This window comes from Cricetulus griseus, chromosome 5 (assembly GCF_003668045.3).
Source record: "Cricetulus griseus strain 17A/GY chromosome 5, alternate assembly CriGri-PICRH-1.0, whole genome shotgun sequence".
Taxonomy (NCBI): Eukaryota; Metazoa; Chordata; class Mammalia; order Rodentia; family Cricetidae; genus Cricetulus; species Cricetulus griseus.
In genome coordinates this window covers 37,898,153-37,918,742 of record NC_048598.1, presented here as the reverse complement: position 1 = coordinate 37,918,742, position 20,590 = coordinate 37,898,153, and the positions used below count along the sequence as shown (strand labels likewise).

Sequence of the window (20,590 nt, the reverse complement as noted above, 5' to 3'; positions counted from 1 at the left end):
ACCTACCTCAGGGCAGAAGGAACCAACTGCAAGGAAGAGATGGCAGGTCTGCCTGGCTGGGTGAGGTTGCTAGATGAAGCTTAAGACAGATGCAAAAGGGAAAGTCAGAATGCATGGCACATGTCACATTCCACCAGAAGGAAGCCCCCCGCCCTTCCCCCCGCTGCTCCTGTACTCTTACAGGGATCAACTTCTGTGAATAGATCAGAAACTTTTTTTTTTTTTTTGGCTTCTAATTGATGTTTATTTCTGTATTCAATTATTTTCTTGCCATTTGAGAAAAGATTTTTACTTAACAGATTATGTGCTACATTTTTAGGTTGTGGCATATGATAAAACTAAACAGGATGATGCAATTGATGATTATAAACATCATCTAACCCTCTGTGTCTTAGTCACTGTTCTGTTGTTATGAGGAGACACCATGGCTGAGGCAACTTATCTAAGAAAGCATTTAATCAGGGCCTTGCTCCCAGTTTTGCAGAGTTAGTCCATGATCGTCATGGTGGGAGGTAGCTAGGCATGGAGCTGGAGCAGTAGCTGAGAGCTTTACATCCTGATCCACAGGCAGCAGGCAGAAAGAAAGACACTGGGCCTGCCATGGTTTTTGAAACCTCAAAGCCAACACCTAGTGACACACTTCCTCCTACAAGGCCACACCTCCTAATCCTTCTTAAACAGTTGCACTTCCTGATGACTAAGCATGCAAACATATGAGCCTATGGGGGCCATTCTCATTCAAATAACCACAATGTAATGTGTTTTGGAAATACTTTTTTTTTTTTTTGCTTTTCTGAATACCAAGAGGTGCCATGTTGTAATAGCATTATAACATGAATATCAGCCCTTATACTTTTATTTTTTGGTTGCTTAAAAAATATACTGCTATTCTGGGAAGTAAAATAAATAAATGTTTATGAATGAGTATAATTAGGAATATTTTTTAATCTAAAGTTTAAAGGGTTCTTCTCTTCCTCCTTCTTCTTCCTCTTCTCCTTTTTGAGACAGTGTCCCTCTATGTAGCACTGGATGGTCTAGACCTCACTATATAGACCAGGTTGGCCTCAAACTCACAGAGATCTGTCTGCCTCTGCCTCCTGAATGCTGGGATTAAATGCATGCACTACCATGGCTGGCTCTATTTTATTATTTTTAATTATGTGTATCTTTGTGTGTGTATGCCATGTGAGAGCACAGAGAGAGAGAAAGAGAGAGATGTCCGATACTCTGTAGCTGGAATTATAGCAGTTGTGGGTGCTGGAAGTTGAACTCGGGTCCTCTGTAAGAGTAGTACATGTTCTTAATCACTGAGCCATTCCTCTTGCCCAGCAATATTTCCTATTTGACAGCTATTAGGATCTAAATTTAGTGGTATCTTCATTCTATATAAATGTATATTTTTATAAAATAGTATGACAGTAATTTTATGACTTTTAGGTGTTGTATTATAATGGCCTCATACATGGTTTAAATCAGTAAGTTTCTTGGGTTTGAAATGTATTGTTAGTATAGAGAGGGTACATTGTGTTAGCTTCTACTTTTGTAGTAAGACACTTTTAGGTGCAAAGTTGCCTGCTTTCACTTTCCAGGGAAGGGGCTTGGTGAATGAAGGTGAACTCTAATGCTGAAGGGGTATCCTGAAGACTCGTATTGTGGGATTCACGTTTTCTTCTATTAGAAGATCTTTCATCTGGATGTAGAGGCCATAATGTCAGTCATATAAACCCATGGGAAGTAAATACGGAGATCAAAAATGAACACTTGAATCACATTTATACCGACATTTTGCATCTTAGAGAAGCAGAAAAGAGGTGACCCAACTTCTTCCCCAAACAAAAGCTAATAATTGGGAAAGAATGGGAGGTCTTCTGGGAGATGCTGTGTAGAATAAAGGCAGTGTGATGCTCAGGCGTGAAACTGACTCCTAGAGCTGGAAGATGGGAAAGAAAACGCATGTACTGTGCTCCCGACAAGGGAGGGGAAGACCAGCGGACTTGCTACAACAATGAGGAGCTCAGTAGCGGGAGTCTCCAGGAAGCAGGAGGCATGGGATAGAGGTGCTAACCAAATCAGTAGGCAGACCCTGTGTAAGGAGAGAGCATGTGGTGGTCTCTTAGCAAAGATGGCTTGTGATGCCTGAAATGAAGAGGCACGGAGAGCCTCATGCACCTTTCTCAAGGGGCTACAAATGAACCGCAGAGACATGATTAGTTAAGTGGAGGGGTGCAGGCCAGAAGTACTCCTCACCCCCTCTACTGCTCCCAAACAGTACAGCCTTGAGCAATTTATTTCCATTGGAGGACCTTAGTCTTTTTTTTTTTTTTTTTTCTGCAGAATTTTTTTTATTTGAATTAGAAACAAGATTGTTTTACATGAAATCCCAGTTCCCTCTCCCTCCCACCTCTCCCCTACCCCTCCCCCCCCCCCCAACTAAACCCTACCTATCACATATCCTTTCTGCTCCCCCTGGACGGTGAGGCCTTCCATAGGGTGTCAACAGAGTCTATCGTATCCTTTGGGATAGGGCCTAGGCCCACCCCCGTGTGTCTTGGCTCAGGGACTATTCCTCTATGTGGAATGGGCTCCCAAAGTCCGGACCTTAGTCTTTTTACAGGTAATAAGAGAACGGGCTGATTTGGACTCTGAAGCCCAATCCAATTGGCCAGAGAACTTGTGCAGTCAGTGAAGCTCCAACTCACAGTTTTGGATTGAATTTGTCAATACGTCCCGCGTCTGTTGAGGTCGAAACCATTCGACACCTCTGAGCAAGGTGAACCTTAAGACAGCATGTTCACCTGGAAAGAGAGAAGAAAAACCATCACCCCAAAACACAAAACAAAACAACAAATCTTAAGTAAGGGAAAAGCTCTTGTTTAACATGCACAGGTTATGATGCCAGTGATGAAGCATTACTGGCCACAAGCCTTTGTACCTGTGATGGGGGTTCTGGGCTGAGAATGGGAAGAGGACCTCAGGACGCCTCAGCTCATGTGACTATTGATGTCTAATGAACTGAGCCTCCACTCTCTGCTGACCCCCCCTTGAATCAATCCCATTTGTGGAAGCTTCCCCTTGTTGGGGTATTTTAGGGGCAGAAATTTCCTTAGGCCTTTTCCTTTCATGAGTTGCCAGCTTTAGCGGGGCAGATCCTTGCCATGAGGGACCCCCCTCTTTATCTCAATGCAGACCAGGCCTTCCTTAGGTCTCCTTTTCTCTTTTAGCTCAAGACTTAGGTCCAACAATAAATTTCTGGGGGGCCAAAATTTCCATAACCAAAAGCAACTTGGGGAGAAAAGGGTCTATTTCATCTGACATCTTACAGTCCATCATGAAGGGAAGTCAACAGGAACCTAGAGGCAGGAACTGAAGCAGAGGCCGTAGAAGAGTGCTGCTCAATGGCAAGTGCTCACTCTGCTTTCTTATACACCCCAGGACCACCTGCCCAGGGGTGGCACTGCTCCTACTGTAGTGGGCTCTTCAGAATCAATCAATAATCAAAAAAAAAATGCCCTAAAGACTTGCCTACAATAGCATTTTCTTGTCCAATGGCATTTTCTCTATTGAGGGTTTCTTTTCCCTGATGATTCTGTCTTGGGTGAAGTTGAAAAAACAAAAAACAAAAACAAAAAACCCCAAACCTAACCAGCACAAAGACCAAGAAAATGGTACCCGAGGTTGAGAGGGCTAAAGAGGTAGAATGTTGTGTGTGTGTGTGTGTGTGTGTGTGTGTGTGTGTGTGTGTGTGTGTGTGTGTGTGTGACTTTTATATTGCTGTGATAAAATATCATGACCAAGGCAACTTATAAGTGTTTAATTTGGCTTACAGCTACAGAGGGTTAGAGTCTATGACAGCAGGGTGAAGAGCTCACATCCTGATCCACAACCATGAGGCAGAGGTACACTGGGAATGATGAGTGACACATTTCCTCTAACAAGGCCACACCTCCTCCAACAAGGCCACACCTCTTAGCTTTTCTCAAACAAATAATTCTACCAACTGGTGACTAAGCACTCAAAAATATGAGCTTATGGAGTCCAGTCTCATTCAAACCACAATATATATGTGGTACATACACATATATACACACACGCATATATATACATACTCACATACATACATGTGTATATACACATATATACATGCACATATATATGCTCTTTATATAGACTAATAATAAATATATCTCATTAATAATCATAGCACCCAGAGATAATCCTGCCAATACTTTTGTGTTTCTCCTACATCTTCATAAAACTATGTGTGTGTGTGTATGTAGGTGCATGCATGAAAGCATGAACATTTATTGCAATGTATCTAGTTTTCACACCTAACTCTATAAAATAGATACTTCTTGAATGGCAAGTTTTCCATGGTGATAGTTGGATCAGAGCCTCTCAAACAACAGCCGAAGAGGTTCACCACTGCCAGGTGATCAGCATGAGGGTTGAGACAGGTGTGCCCAGGAGCATTGTGGGAACCCCTTCTAGGTTTTGTCTGGATAGCACTCCTCATCACTGATAGGACACATGTTAGCACCAGTACTCCTGTTTCTCAGAGGACCAAGTTAAGATGCTGACCACTGCACTAGGCACCGTCTTTGTGCTGTTAGGCCTTAGAGTTAGCTCTTCACATCTTTGGCTGGAGAAATGGGGCTGTGGGCTGAGGTGGACTCACCTCCACTCCATGGTGGGTATTTGTATGTAGACTTGATAGGAGTTCTTCCATCCTTAAACTTCTTCCCCATGTACTCCACATAAGAGCGTGTTGCCCTCCAGACACAAAACCTGTGGGAAGAATGGTTTCCGGTCACATAGAATGGCTGGAACAAAGAACAAGAGGGCAGCTTGGGTGGGACCAGGCTTTCTCCTGACTACTTTAGCATGTCTGTTGGTGTTGTCCTGTCCTTGTTCAGCTCATGTTTGAACAGTCATGTTGGTTAGTCTTTATGGGTGTAGCTTCTGGTGTTGCTAGGAGACATCATCTCACAGAAAACAATACCTTTATTTTAGTGAAGGGTGCGTTTTAAAAAATGTATTTTTATTTATGTGTATGTGCCTATTTGCCTGTATGTGTAACATATGCACCCAACGCTCACAGAGGGGGCAGAAGAGGGAGTCATATTCCCCATAAGTAAAGTTATAGGTGGTAGGTGGTTGTAAACTGCCTGATGTGGAATTGATTTCAGGTGTTCTACAAGTGCTTTTAACTACTGAGCCATCTCTCCAGCTCCAAGGCCACAATTTTTTTTTTTTTTAAAGAAAAAGGGAACACTAGTAGCTAGATTTGCAATATGATGCAAGCATCCTCATTAGGCTTCTGTGATGGTTTGAATGAAAATGGCCCCCATAGACTCATAAGGAGTAGCATTATTGGAGTTGTGGCCTTTTTAGAGGAAGTATGTCACAAGGGTAGGCTTTAAGGTTTCAGATGCTAAAGCCAGGCCCATTGTCGCTCTCTCTTCCTGCCTGCCAATCTGGATGTAGAACTCTTAGCTACCTCTCCCACACCATGTCTGCCTGAGTGCTGCCATGCTTCCTGCTATGATGGAACAGACTAAATCTCTGAACTGTAAGCTAGCCCAAATTAAATGCTTTACTTTTTAAGAGTTTCCATGGTCATGGTGTCTCTACAGCAAGAGAAACCCTAACTAAGTTACCTCCCCTGGAAAATTTTGGCCAACCCTGGTGTCATTGAAACAGCACATGGGAAACAGAAGAGGGCTCTGATAGAAGGCCAGAGTTGACCATCATCTGAGATATCTGAGGCCAGACTCTGGGCACAACTCTTGGCAGGACGGGTTATGAAGCAGGGGCACAGGTTGTGTTTAGTCTGTAGATATTTTGCTCATTTAAGTTTTGAATTTTGGCCCTCATAGACTCCTTGTCATGTTTTCATTTTGAGTTAATTGATACATTTGTCACTTGAATTTTGGGAGAGAGGTGACATAAAACTGAATATCTAACTTTTCTCCAAGGAACTGTGCCTCAGTGGTGATTATGAGAATTGAACAGAGTGGTAGATGCTTTGGCCTGTTTGCTCCATGAGGTTCTTTATTATAAACAGTTCCTGCCTTGACAGACTTTGTCCCTCAGGAGCTATGGTCTACTTCATGCTTAGTGGGAAAGTCTGGGCTTAAGTACATCTCATACTCCTGATCCAAGAAAGCACAAGAAAAGGAAGGTTGTTGAACAAGCATTCTGGTGTTGTTCTCTTCTGTCCGTCCTTAGCTCAGTGTGGGATGGAGTATAGTGGGTAGGGTAAGAGCAGCCATCTTGGTTCCTCACAGACCTTGAAATTGTAGGACACAGGAAGACAGAAAACTCTTTGACTTGGTAGTCACTGGGTAGGAGGATTTAAATACCTTTTCCAGAAGTACATAATGACAGGGAAGATGGACATGATAGCCCCATGGAAGATGGTCCGGTCTAGGTGGCCTTCTGTAACGGCAGCAAGAATGATATCCTTCTGAGACTCAGAGATGTTCACCTACCCATAGGATGGGAACATGTCACCATTAGAGGCTCCAGGAAAGGAAAATGACTTCTCTTGACCCTTAACATCCCCTGAAACACCACCTCTCCAGAAGGCAGTTTCCTGTGCATTTGCTAGGCAACGAGCATCTTGTTGACCCAGGATTTAGGAGGCACCAGGAGAATGAGTTTTAGGGTTTTTATGGGAAAAGGGTGACAGTGCAGCCGGAGACTCCTTACCCTCAGCTTTGGAGGGACATCAGAAATCAGGTAAAGCTTTAGAATAATGTTCACTTTAGACCGCAGCAGGATAATGTCATTCTCGTTGTATGTTCTGTTGACCTGCAGCACATGAGCTGAAGTCACCAGGTCGTTAAATCTACAAGAGAGGGAGGCATATGAAATAAATCAACCAGAGAAGATGAGAGCAGGTGCTGGCAAGGGGGCCTGGCTCAAACCTGTTTCTGGCACAAAAAGGGGGGGCAGGGCTGTTTCTGAGCCAGATTGCAGATTGTGATGCCATTCACTCAATCTCAAGACTTCCATTAGCAAAAACCGAGCACAGACCAGACGTCAGGTCATATGCCATGCACTCTGTCTAGTACATTTCTTCACCACAATCCCCGCCTCCACTCCTTTATTTCATGGACCCCTCCTAATCTGGAAGCATGTCTCACCTATCACTAACTCAAGAACTTCAGGACTCTTCTGCTGGTGCCTCTCTGGGCAGGCTAGAGGCCAGCCCTGAGATGCAGGTGGATTCCCCTGGTATGGAGCACCTTAGGCAATGGCTTAGACGTCACCTCATTGGTGATGGGAAGTTACCAGAGCATTCCCAGCAGAAGAGTAACCACTGGTTTTGTGCTTTTATAAGTGTCTCTGGTTGCTCTACAACAGTGGTTCTCAACCTTCCTAATGCTGCCACTCTTTAAATACAGTTCCTCCCTCATGTTGTGCTGACCCATAACCATAAAATTATTTTTTGTTGTTACTTCATAATTGTAATTTCACTGCTCTTATGAAATCACAGTGTAAATATCTGATATGCACCCCCCTGTGGGGTTGAGATCCACAGATTGAGAACCACTGCTTTACAAAGACTAGTCTGCAGAGGGAAAGCAAGGAAGCAGACAGGATGGGGGAAAGAGTAGGAGCAGCTGCAGAAGTAGCTGTGTACTGGTTGCTCTCTCTCTCTCTCTCTCTCTCTCTCTCTCTCTCTCTCTCTCCACTTCCCATGGCTTCCCTTAACAAACTTGCTATTATCTCATTAGCCCCACTCATCCTTCACAGTTCAGCCTGTCTCTTGGCTCCATGTTGGGAGCTAGCTGGGGCTGGAGGCAGCCGGGAAGGCCTGATGATGACAGTGGATATCTTGCTCATCACCTAGCCAGAGCCCTACCAGACAATGCAGGCTTTGGACTGGTGCCAGGGCCTCGGTGGTGGGAGGGCATAGTCCAGGAACTGGCACTTGACAGTTCTCCGGTACGTATGTAGTCAGATGTTCCAGACACTGAGATGTAAAATGCTTTGTTGGCTGCTCCAGAATGTAGCTTGCTCAAGGGGAACTTGAGATATTCTGAGCTCCCTACAGTTCTGCTGTCTAATGAATGATCTTGACTGACTTGGTGTCTGCTTCTCCATTTGAGGGGTATAAAAGCGAGCTGTGCTGTTAATACACTTGCTGGCTTGGGTCAGCCTCTGAAGCAGCCCCACCCCCAAGCCTAGCTCCTCTCATTATCTCTTTATTTCTCTTTCATACTTGGTCCTCTCCCTGGAGACCCTGTTTGGAACCCTGATAAGGCTGATCCAGGTCAGCTTCAGGAGCAAGACACTATGCCTGAGGACACCCATTTATTTAGCTATATTCCCCATACCCAATTTTATCTAGCACCTGTCATCAAAGAGACTTCCCCACCTTCTATGTGCATCCTGTATGCATGAGTCTGTGGGCTGATAGACATACATGTCTATGATGACAGAGCCTGTGCTCAATAAGGAGGAGACAATCAGTGAACGTGTTTAGAACTGAACTGAGTCCCTCCGTGGAGTGTGGTGTGTCAAACTCCCCCGATGTGTGAATACCGGACATTCTGCGTTTCTGAGAATCATCTGGCATGATGAGCATAGACTGGGGAGCACCTTTAGTTCACTTTTACACTTCTCCCAATGGAGATGTTTTCCAGGGGTTACTGATTTTCCTTCCAAATATTTTTCTCTGTTGTACTTTTTACTCTAAGCTTTAACTCATCCATATGACACAGCTGAGTCTAAAAAGAAAAATATTTATTGTTTCTAGGAAAATAAACTAGAGCAGGGTGTGCTGGTGTGCACCTGTAACTGCAGTCTTGGGAAACAGGAGAGTCTTATGTTCAGGTCAGCCTGGGCTACTGAGTCAGACCAGCCAGAGAGAATGAGAAGGAAAGAGAGAGAATATGGGGGAGCAAGGAAAGAGAGAAGATTCTCTGAAATGTTGTAACAAAGACAAGTATTATAGCTTATACACAACAAAGGAAATTTAAATAATTGAAAAAGTTAATTTGAAAACTAGAAAGATTTGACCAGGAACATAACTCAGTTCTTCAGCTCCTGCCTTGTATGGGTGTGGCCCTGAGTGAGATCCTGCCCCATCAAAATACAGACATGAACAAACAAACAAAATCCAGAAATCCTGAGTTGTTTTGGAGCGATCTTTATATTTTCATTCCACTTTTGTGTTTTGGCTGTAAGTCTGGCCTTTAAAGCCTAAGTTATCTCTCCAGCCCTTGCTCCACTCCTAAAAAATTGAAATTAGAATTGGTTGACAGTATTTGGAGTATAATTTAGAATTCATACAAGAAAAATATATGGATTGGCTATTAGTAGATTGACCTTAAATTTGAAGTTTGGCAGGTAAGTGAATATGCATTAGCACATCTGACTTAAAAGTATCTACTAAATGGTGCGCAGACAACCATGCTCTCTCTCTCTCTCTCTCTCTCTCTCTCTCTCTCTCTCTCTCTCTCTCTCTCTCTCACACACACACACACACACACAGAGTTTTCCTTATAACAGTCTCTGCTTTTAAGGACTCTTGGTCCATGGGTGTTACATGAGTAACATGAGACAACTTGTTTCATATTTATAGATAGAGAAAAAACACCACTTACTGTCAATGCATAGGTGCATTATAACCTTGGAATCCCCAGGACATTGAATAAAGAGACTCTTAGGACCCAAGAATGATGGAAACTGATAGAGTGACAGAAGTCCAAGAGATTTTCAAGACCATTTTCTCTGACAGAGCTAAATCACTGGGCTTCTCACATGCCAATCACTGGGCTCTGATGTGTCAAGCCAACTTTTGCTGGGAGGTGTATGTGTGTGTGTGTGAGAGAGGGGGGGGCAGACACAGACAGACAGACAGACAGACAGACAGACAGACAGACACAGAGATAGAGACAGAGAGAGAGAGAGAGAGAGAGAGAGAGAGAGAGAGAGAGAGAGAGAGGAGAGATGTTTCACGACTTCATCACTCTCTGCCTCTGTCTCCCACTGAACCTGGAGCTGGCCTCGGGGGAACCTCTGACCTCTGTCTTCTCAGTGCTAGAATTAAAGCTCTGCACTGCTGAGCCCAGCTTCCCCTCACCCCACCCTACAGGTCCTCATGCTTGGGAGGTATCTCTCCATCCCCTGCGGGGAAATTTTAAATGTGAAAGCTACAGGAAGAAAGAAAGTTGGGGACTTACCTCTCCATTTCAGAAAAGAAATATAGATCATTAACGGCAAAATTGATAGTGATGATTCTGTGGCCAAATATCCGGCGTTTCATGATGATCATATCTCCATTTTCTTGTTCTGTGCTCCGGACACTAGGGGATACCGGGGTGTGACGTACTGATGTGTTGGTAGGTGATGCAGGGAAATCTAGCAGAGAAACAACAAGGAATCACTACCTGGTTTGATCACATTTCTCTCCGGTTCTAAACCTTCCCCTTAGGTGTGACCACTGTGTTTTGTATTTATTGTAAGTGTCATGCCCTATGCCTGGGTGCAGCCTCTTACTCATACCTGAATGACTGCTGAAGAAACCATCTGCTTAGGTGTATGACAGCACTCATATCAAAAGATAATAAACAAATTTATTACAAGAGCAATTGAGTGTTGAGGGCTGCTTTCATCTCCAACAAATTGTGCTAGCATAACTGAATGCTGGCATGTTAGAAGACTGAAGATAGATTCACGTCTATCGCCATGCACAAAACTTAAGTCCAAATGGATCAAAGACCTCAACATAAATCCAGCCACACTGAACTTATTAGAAGAGAAAGTAGGAAATACCCTTGAACGAATTGGTACAGGAGACCGTTTCCTGAACATAACACCAGTAGCAGAGACACTGAGATCCACAATTAATAAATGGGACCTCCTGAAACTGAGAAGCTCTGTAAGGCCAAGGACACTGTCAACAAGACAAAATGACAGCCCACAGATGAGGAAAAGATCTTCACCAACCCCACATCTGACAGAGGGCTGATCTCCAAAATTTACAAAGAACTCAAGAAGCTAGTCTCCAAAATACCAAATAATCCAATTAAAAAGTGGGGTACAGAACTAAATAGACAGTTCTCTATTAGAACTAATTTAGAAGAATCTAAAATGGCTGAAAGACACATAAGAAAGTGTTCAACATCCTTAGCCATCAGGGAAATGCAAATCAAAACAACTCTGAGAAACCATCTTGCTCCTGTCAGAATGGCTAAAATCAAAAACACCAAGGACAGTTTATGCTGGAGAGGATGTGGAGAAGGGAACACTGCTGGTGGGGGTGCAAACTCGAACATCCACTTTGGAAATCAGTATGGTGGTTCCTCAGGAAAATGGGAATCAATCTACCTCAAAATCCAGCAATTCCACTCTTAGGCATATACCCAAAGGATGCAGTCATACCACAAAGACATCTGTCCAACTATGTTTATAGCAGCATTATTTGTAATAACCAGAACCTGGAAACAACCTAGATGCTCCTCAACTGAAGAATGGATATAGAAAATGTGGTCCATTTACACAATGGAGTACTACTCAGCGGGGCGGTGGGTGGGGGAACAATAGACTCTTGAAATTCGCAGGCAAATGGATGGAACTAGAAGAAACCATCCTGAGTGAAGTAATCCAGTCACAAAAAGACAAACATAGGTGTGATGACATTCAGGGATGTAGGTGTGGACTTCTCCCAGGACGAGTGGGAATTTCTGGACTCTGCTCAGAGGGCTTTGGACATTGATGTGATGTTCAAGAATTTCTGCAACCTGGACTTTGTGGAGAACTATAGAAAATGTGATCCTGTCCATCACCATGTGAAGACTGAAAAGGAGTCTTGTCAGTGTAATGACCTTGGCAAAGTGCTTCATGATCCCTGCACTTGCTTAATAGAAATAATCACGGCTGTGACCATGCTAGTCCACAAGGCTCTGCAGAGACAGCAAAAACTGTGCATGCAGACTCAACTTTTCTTTCTTTTTTTTTTCTTTTAACAATCTACTTAACTTTATTTTATGTGCAATGATATGAAGGTGTCAGATCCCCTGGAACCAGAGCTATAGACAGTTGTAAGCTGCCATGTGGGTGCTGGAAATTGAACCCGGGTCCTCTGGAAGAGCAGCCTTTGCTCTTAATCGCTGAGCCATCTCTCCAGCCCCACCCCCCACCAGACTCGACTTTTTTAATGGGAGTGTGGTTCCGATCAATAGTTATTCAGAGTTTTTTAGGAAGGAATCAAGGGTTATCGTCTCGGAGGGAATTTGAAAAACAACAAACATCATAACTAAAGAAAAATTTGTTAAAGGGAAAGAAAATAGAAAGCTGAAGCAAAGAATGAAGATCTCAAATGTAGGGTTCCAGGGAGCCACTGAGACAGACTGTTGGGGGCTACACATTTATTAGGAGAGCTATTAGCACCTTGAGTGGGTAGAGAGATAGACAGCAGCATGGCAGGGACTCTAAGCAACTCAGGCCATGGTGCCACAGGCAGAGAGCACCAAGGTGGGTTAGAGTTTTAAAAATACACTATAATCTATGCTGGTGAGAATATGAAGACTTAAACCCCGATTATAGTCTTCGCAGAAGTATAAATTAGTGCAGTGGTTCTTCAAGGTGTTTCTTCTGTAGAAACAGTGTATGTTTGAGAGAATGTTATAACTCAGAAGATCATGTGATCTGTCACTGCCAGTTTCTTCCAAGTCATCTCAGGTACTTTTCCCATCTCATCTCTAGTCCAATCAGTCTGTCTGAAGTTCTAGGTTGTACCACCCTCTTCCTCGTTTTAGGATCCTGTGCATACTCTTCCCTCTTGTTACACCCGCCTAATGGGCTCATTCCCAATGGCACGGCATGTTTTTGGAAGAGTTCTTCTCTGACCATTGCCAGTGCTAACTAGGGTCCAGCCAAAATCATTATTGAAGCCACTCATCACACTCACATAGTAGTGACAGTAGGCTGGTTAACTATTCTGTTGTGAAGTACTGCTAAGCATAGTTCAAAGATCCCTAAGTTATCACCTCACTTAAGCTTCGCAAGAGCTCCAGGTAAGGATGGTTATTCCTATTTTACAGACCAGGAAATGGAGGCACACAGTTACCACTCATTCAAGTAAAAGTGGTAGGTATGATCTTTACCACCAAAGTCTCAGCACCTGGTGAAGTACACACACCCTAAAGCATTCTTAGCAATGGTCACGAATGAAGGAATTAATGAATAAATCAGTTAAATAAATCTATACAATGGACACTTTATGCTAGTCAAAAGCTGGACAGACAGAGGTGTACTGATAGAAAGTCATGTTCAATATAAAATACTAATGAAAAAGGTAAGTTATAAATGGAAAGTTTAGATATATATGTATATTTATACACACATATATGTGTATGCATGTATAATCAGAATGTAGGCTTCAAAGCATTGGCGATGTTATCTCTAAAGGTTTTCATGTTCTTGGAATTTTGTTGCCTCTTTATTAGTAACATATATTAATTATATAGACAGGAAAACTTCAAAGACTTTTTAAAGACCACATAAAACAGCATAAGGAGATATTTTTATAAAAAGTGGGTCCTCTCTGGCAAGATAGCCATGCTATAGTGGATGGCAGCATGAACATATGAGCAGCACAAATTGGACTTGGTAGGTTATAAAAACACAAAGAACATGAAGTTGAGGAGGGGGTAGAGAGGAGGTGGAGAGGAGGGGGTTGGATCTGAGAGGAATTAGCAAGAAGCTAATGATCAAAATATAGTGTACACATGTATAAAATTCTCAAAGAATTAATAAAAATATTATATATTTAAAATGTGAGCTTTCTGGCCTCACCCTCCCTGGGGAGCAGAAAGGGAATGGGATAGATAGGGTGTTAGTGGGGGGTCAGGGGAGGAGGGGAGGGAGAGGGAACTAGGATTGACATGTAAAACAATCTTGTTTCTAGTTTAAATAAAAAAATTGGAAAAAATGTGAGCTTTCTAAGTGCCTTCATGTTTTCCACACTTGCTGGCCCTTTGAGAAGTACCACTCCAGGCAGGCCTGGGAAGGGCTGGCCACCCAGGTCCTGTAGTCCTTGTTCACTGGGGCCAATGAGACCTGACACAAAGCCAATAGCTTGAAGTCCCACATGGGCTGACCATGATAGTAGGGGAGTGACTCACTCTCCTTGGTGTTGTACATTTCCAGGTGGATGAAATCTATAAACTGTTGGCGTTTCTTGGGATTTGTGACGAATCTTCGGTAACTGCAAAAGCTCCTGATGAAGCTCATCATTTTCACCCATCCTTTTCTCTGCAGAAGGAAAGCGTATCCATTAGCATGGCTGCTGTTGACCAAGAACCTACTGTGTGTCACAAACCTCCATTAACATGGCTGCTGTTGGCCAAGAGGCAACTGTGCCACAAACCTGCTATTGGTTATACTTAGAATCTTCACTTCTACAAAGGAATACTTTTTGAGTTCCCATTTCAAGGGTGGGAAAACTCAAGTCAGTCTGTCTCAGATCAAGTAGTTAGTGACTAGAAGAGCCCAGCTCCAGTCATCATAGAGCCTTGACTCAAACTCATTCTACCTCACTGCCTTCCAGCAGCAAGGGCCAGCACTGGAAGGCACAGGACTGAGGCCAGTTTCTGCTCACAGGAGGAAATGTCAGCTCAGTAGATCTTAAAGGTCTAAAGAAATAGAGAAATGAGCAAACCCAAGTCCTTCTGACCCTTAAGAAAAATTTACACATACCCACTCCCTCATTCATGCCTCTCCCCGACACAAGTAAATACATTCCGTTTCTGCACACCTTTACTAGGTACAGGGAAGCCATTCTCCAGCTCATTTGCCTCTAAAAATTTGATACACCGATCCAAAAAACATCTTGTTGGTGAGAGTGCCCACTCCTGTACCCCAGTTCTCGGAGAGAGAAGATGAAGGCAAAGGTGGCTTCAGGGAGCCAGTAGTGAAGCACTCGAACTGGATTCAGGGGCTAGAAACTTTTCCAGTAGAGCATAGCTTCTCCATAGATGTGCCATTTGGGTCAATTTACTTATGTAAGACAATTTACTTTGTGTAAGACAAAACTAGTAGCCTTCAGGGTTGTGGTGAGCCTTAGTGTGTATAACGAAGTGTGTGGCCCACAGCAGGCAGTAAGAACATTTGGTTTCTTTCTGTCTGACCTGGAAGAGCTGAAATTGAAACAGAACTCTCTGGTTCTACATATATTCTTTCGAACATCCAATTATTTGTGGTACCCTGCCAGATCTGTATCATAAACAGAGGGAGTGGAGAGGGAAAAAGAGTAGCACTTTTTCATGGCTACAATATTGGGGTTAAATCTTATTTCCAGCTATATCTTAACTTCATCTTTGGAGTTGGATAGAATCAGGCTCAAACTTTTCTGTCTAACCAACTCAACATGCTCCATCAGTGAGTTTATGTGCTTTTCCAAACCACATGAAAAGAATTCCCTGAGGACCCTTCCCATCTTCCCCTGTTCTCTCTTCCCACTGGACACAGGGTGAGAGGGGTAGCTGTGCTTGGGAGAAGGAAGTGGCACTCTCAGTGCCAACCACTGACACTGTCTCTCTGGGATTTACTGGCCTGTGGGACACCTGTTTCTAGGTCTATGCAGGGGGAGGCTTACATTGCCAGGGATTGGATGTGTAGATCAGACTAATCTTGGGGCAGAAAGATTAGCAAACCATTTGGCCTAATGGCCAATCCACACCCTCCAAATGACCATGGGCAGCAAAAAAACTGACAGTTTCATTTACGTGTATCTAACCTTTGTGCCTGTCACTTAGTTGGTGACAGAGGCAAATCAAAAAAGATTCCCCAGTATATTTTCTTCTGAGTCTCAGATTGCCCTTTTGTAAATGCGGCTTAAAACATGACCCTCACACCCAAGACTAAGTCTTCCAGTGTCATATCAAATGGCCTAACAGGGATAATCTTTTGTATAGCCTACAGAGCCTAGACAATGACCTTCCTGTCTGTAATGTCGTTTTCTCTTCCTCCTCACTGACCTGGAATTCCTGTATGTGTGCCATTTGCCTGGAGGGCTTCCTAGGGAGAGACTGTGTTTCAAGTTCCGCCTCCAAAGGACGCGGTGGGAACAGGTCTTGGTACTCTTTCAACCTACCAGAAAGGAGACCAAGAATATCAAAGACAAATTCATGGTGCGTGAAACATAGCAAGACAGCCTTGTTTCAAAGTCAGCTTCTGCACTTCTCCTGCTGTCTTAATTCTTATATAAAGTCAGCCTGTCTTCACAACACTGTATTCTTTCTTATCCTGTATATGTGTGTGTGTGTGTGTGTGTGTATGTTTGTGTATATGTGTTTGTGTGTATGTATATTTGAGGGTGTGTATGTTTGTGTGTATAATTCTATGTGTGTATGTGTGTGTTTGTATATGTGTGTGTTTGTGTATATATGTTCGTGTATAGGTGTTTGTGTCTGTGTGTTTGAGGGTTTATGTGTATGTGTGTTTGTGTATATGTGTATGTTTGTGTATGTGTGTGTGTATTTGTGTAGGTGTGTGTGTGTGTGTGTGTGTGTGTGTGTGTGTGTGTGTGTGTGTGTAGCACTGGTGCTGGCAGGCAGGAGATTTCCAAGTAAGTTTGGTGTTTCTCTTGGAGGGCTCTGTCAGTACACTATGAAGACTAGGAGACCTTTGCTTAATATGGCTTTTCAAAGCCAGGAAGCAACTCCAGAAGGCACCTGTCTTCTCTGAGCATGCTCACCACTTTTCTTCCAGAGATTTCATCACATTGCTCTGGAGCATCAGCAGTGTGGTGGTGGTGATGTGACGCATGTGAGCAATTTCTTTGATAAGCGGAGTATCACATTGCAGCAGTTCCTCTAGATGATGAGAGAGAAGGGGAGGGAGAGACAGAGAGACAGAGACGGGGGAGCGTCATTTCTGTCTACTGCTTCGTGGTTCCATGTGAAAATCTCATGGCCCTCTGTTCTCACTCTGAGCCTTCTACAATTCGCAGGTCTCTAAAGGATATTTCAAATGTTATGGGAAACTGTTTTTGTAGTCAAAATGCTATTTTTCTTAGTCCCATTTCAAAGATGAAAGCTTAAAGGGACACAAAATCTTAAATTTTAAACTCGCTTCTGCAGCTGGGGTGAAGTTTCTCAGTTTCAGGGGAGGCTTCGGAGGAAAGGAGGGAAACACAATCTTTGGGTGCAGGAGAGTCCAAGACACAAATCTCAATGCTGAGTGCGGTGTGGTGCTTCTCGTGTTCAGAAGTCAGAAGGTTTGTTAACAAGACTTGAAAATGCATCAGAGGAACATTTGGGTGCTAGACTCCCCCTCCATAGCTATATATAGAACTCATACCGTAAACCAGCAAATAAATATTTCATATATATATATATATATATGTATATATATATATACATATATATATATATATCAATGCATTATGAAAAAATATCTCTTCCATTCTAAGAGACAGGAACTTTGGCTGGACCACACAGAGTTAACAATGTACCTTGAGGTCACTTAAGGCTTAAGACTACTACTGCTGTGTACTTACTTAGACCATTAACCTGCCCTTAAGAGAACACTGTCACAACTAACATTCCTTGCCTTAGATTTCCCCTGTAATTAATTGTAACAAGGGAAGCTAATACAGAGCTGCAACTTTAAGCGTGTACTCTTCCATGCCCTGTCCCAAGAAGAGTGCATATGTGTATGTATGTTATGATAATCATTCGCTGAGGTCAGAAAAATAGGACCAAACCAGATTTATAAACTGAATGCCCACCATAAATGTCAGGAGCAACGTATGGATATTGCATGATAGTGTTGGATTGTTTGTTATCTGGGTTGGCTGGGCCCAGTTAGAATCAGTGACTCCATCATTTGAAGACTGTTAGACATTTCCGTAAAATACTCCATTCCTTCCCCACATGGTGCTTTCTGTGCTATCTAATAAGAGAGCAAAGTCCTTTGTTAGGGAACACTCAGACACAGACAGCAGGACAGATTCACAAGACAGCATGCAGGCAGGCACAGTTTCAGACTCAGATAGAGAGAGGACGATGGAAGACACAGGGAACAATTAGAGAATTCAAATCTTGGCTCCCTCTTGTTTAAGTTATACCACGGGTAAGTGTAAGTGCTTTTTAATTTCTTATAATTCCTCAACATGACACTGTACAATATTGGTGATTCCCCTGGGTTCATTATTACCACATTCGAAAGCACCTACAAATTGTGACCTACAAATTGTGGCGTGCTGGGCTGGGGCATGTCTGTAGCAAGTGGCAGCCAGAAGTGGGAGGTATGAGAGCTTCAGGCCAATCTGGGCTATATAATAAGCTTCAAGCCCTGTCTGGAATATGTGGCAATACCCTGTTTAATAAAAAACTAATGAACTAAAGAGACTGGTTCATTTTAAACCTTTTCTATTTACACTCTTGTCTTGGATAACTATGAACAAAACCAAAGCAAGCAAGCAAGCAAATAAAAACCAGCCAATAACCAAGCCCCTCTCCACCTACACAAACTCTACCCCCTCCTCCAGGACAGACACAAAGCTCTCTGTTTTACCACTTGCCTCCAGTGGGACACCGGCTCACCCTCTTTTGTGGAGTTATGAGCCAATACTTAATTGTAGTTAAGCTAGTTAACTTCAATGAGTTCTACTTTCTTTGTTTAGAAAACACAGTTCTTTGTCCCTACCTTACAGGGATTAAAGTTTTGATTTCCAACATGAAGTGAGATTAATGAGCATGTATATGAATGTATCTTATGTGGCTCCTTTCACTAATATTATGGCGTTGGGCTTAACGTTGTTTTCCACATTCATTGTCACTGTCTCAATATTGCCCCCATGAAGCGACTCCCTTGTTCCGCTCTCTTGGGGTTTTCGTGGAGCCAGGCTGTTTCCCAGACTTTTCCTCCCAAGAAACTGAAGCGAGAATTAGGAGAAAGAGAGGCATACCAGGAGGGATCTTGCTGTGGAAGTAAGTCTTGACTATACTTTCCAAACCAGTCTTATAAGCTTTATCATTGGTCTCCAACATGATCTTCTGTACGGCTAACAGGAACAGCAACGGGGCTTCAGCCTTCCGCTCTTTGAGGAACTCCCGGAAGTGCTCCAGGTGTGGGGTATTTAGGAGGACTTCCGTCATGTTCCTGGAAAAGAGAGCACTATTGGTAGAGGGGGAAAGGATAATGACTGTGGAGACTGTTCTCCACGGAGCAGTGAACGAACTGGTTACAGTGTCTGCGCCTCAGCCTGTGAGATCCGCCTGCCTCTGCCTCCCGAGTGCTGGGATTAAAGGCTTGCGCCATCACCTCTGGCTGCTCCTTGAATGGAGTTAGCTCTAATGTTTCACCCACAGTCCTCTTTCCTTTTCTCTCAGTCTTTTCTGAGTGGGCTGTGCTCCCTCTGGGGTTTCATCTTCACTGGCATGGCGCAACTATATCTCTATTTGCTCGATTCTCCAATTTTAACTGGCCACTTAATCTCATTTTATGTCACAGTTCTCATCCAAAGCTCTCTGCATGGGCCCATCTTTTGACCAAGTTACCCATCTCCTTTATGTACATATAACATTTTGTTGGATATTAGCTATAGGTTTTTGATAGATATCCTTTATCAGAATGAGATAGTTTTTTCTAGTCTCATTTTGAAAGTTTTTTTTTTTTTTAAATCATGAATAGATGGCATGAGAGACTTAGTATCAACTGAGATACTCAGAAGTTTTCTACCTCATTTATTCAATGTGATACACGTAATAGTTAATCTTGATTATCGAATTGATTGGATCTGGAATTGATTTAAAAGGCAAGTCAATAGGCCCTGCTGCGAGAGATTTTCTTGATCGGATTATTGGAACCGAAAAGGGCCATCCTAAATATAGGTGGTACTTTTTCAGTGTCAGCCCAGATGAAAGGGAAATGGAAGAAAAATTTTGTTCTTGTCTCCTTGCCTTCACTCTCACTGCCAAGTTCATGCATCCAGTTGCTGCTGCATTTATTTCTTCACTGATATTAGAGTCAGTTTCTTCAAGGTAAACAAATGAGTGAAAACCAGTGACTCTCCAGAAATCCTCCCTGTCTTCAGCACCAGACTGGGAGTCCTGAGGCCTATAAACTGAACGACCACTGGGTTCTCAATCTCTTCAGTGTGAGAAAACCATTGTTGGACTACACCAGCTGTATTGTATTATACAATCTAAAAAAATCTCTTTTTAATATACACTCATTCTAAATATTATTTTGACATTTGAGTGTTAACTCAATCTTGTGTTACTCAGATAAATTCTATTTGGTTATGCTACGTGAGACTTTCATTTGTTACTGGATTTAGGTTACTATTCATTGAAGATTTGTATGCCTAGATTCAAAGAGAAGTACTAGTCTGTGTGTTTTTATGATGCCTCTTATTTGGGACTCAGGACGATACTGGACTCATAGGATAAGTGAGAGTTACTTCTGTTCTCTCAAAGAGTGATTGTAATGTTGGCACTGCCTTTGCTTTAAATAGCTCACAGAGTTCTCCAATGATACTGCTCATGTTATGCAATATGAAAAAATCAAATTATTAAACACCTACCACTTATTTTGAGGCTGGGTCTAACTGTGTAGTCCTGGC

The 20,590-nt window shown here is 42.9% G+C and overlaps 1 protein-coding gene across 1 annotated transcript in view; it reads right to left on the bottom strand.

The window, feature by feature from the left end:
* Positions 1-2,513: 2,513 nt before the first annotated feature.
* The window catches only part of Rgsl1 (regulator of G protein signaling like 1), a 38,227-nt gene continuing 20,150 nt past the window's right edge, over positions 2,514-20,590 (bottom strand). The window contains exons 8-16 of the mRNA XM_027417350.2: positions 18,932-19,125; positions 16,715-16,832; positions 15,996-16,107; positions 14,142-14,271; positions 10,197-10,374; positions 6,712-6,850; positions 6,363-6,487; positions 4,676-4,785; positions 2,514-2,795 (exon numbers count right to left, since the gene is read on the bottom strand). Coding sequence (XP_027273151.1) covers positions 2,680-2,795; positions 4,676-4,785; positions 6,363-6,487; positions 6,712-6,850; positions 10,197-10,374; positions 14,142-14,271; positions 15,996-16,107; positions 16,715-16,832; positions 18,932-19,125 — 1,222 coding nt within the window. The 3' untranslated portion in view covers positions 2,514-2,679. The remainder of the gene's footprint in view (positions 2,796-4,675; positions 4,786-6,362; positions 6,488-6,711; positions 6,851-10,196; positions 10,375-14,141; positions 14,272-15,995; positions 16,108-16,714; positions 16,833-18,931; positions 19,126-20,590) is intronic.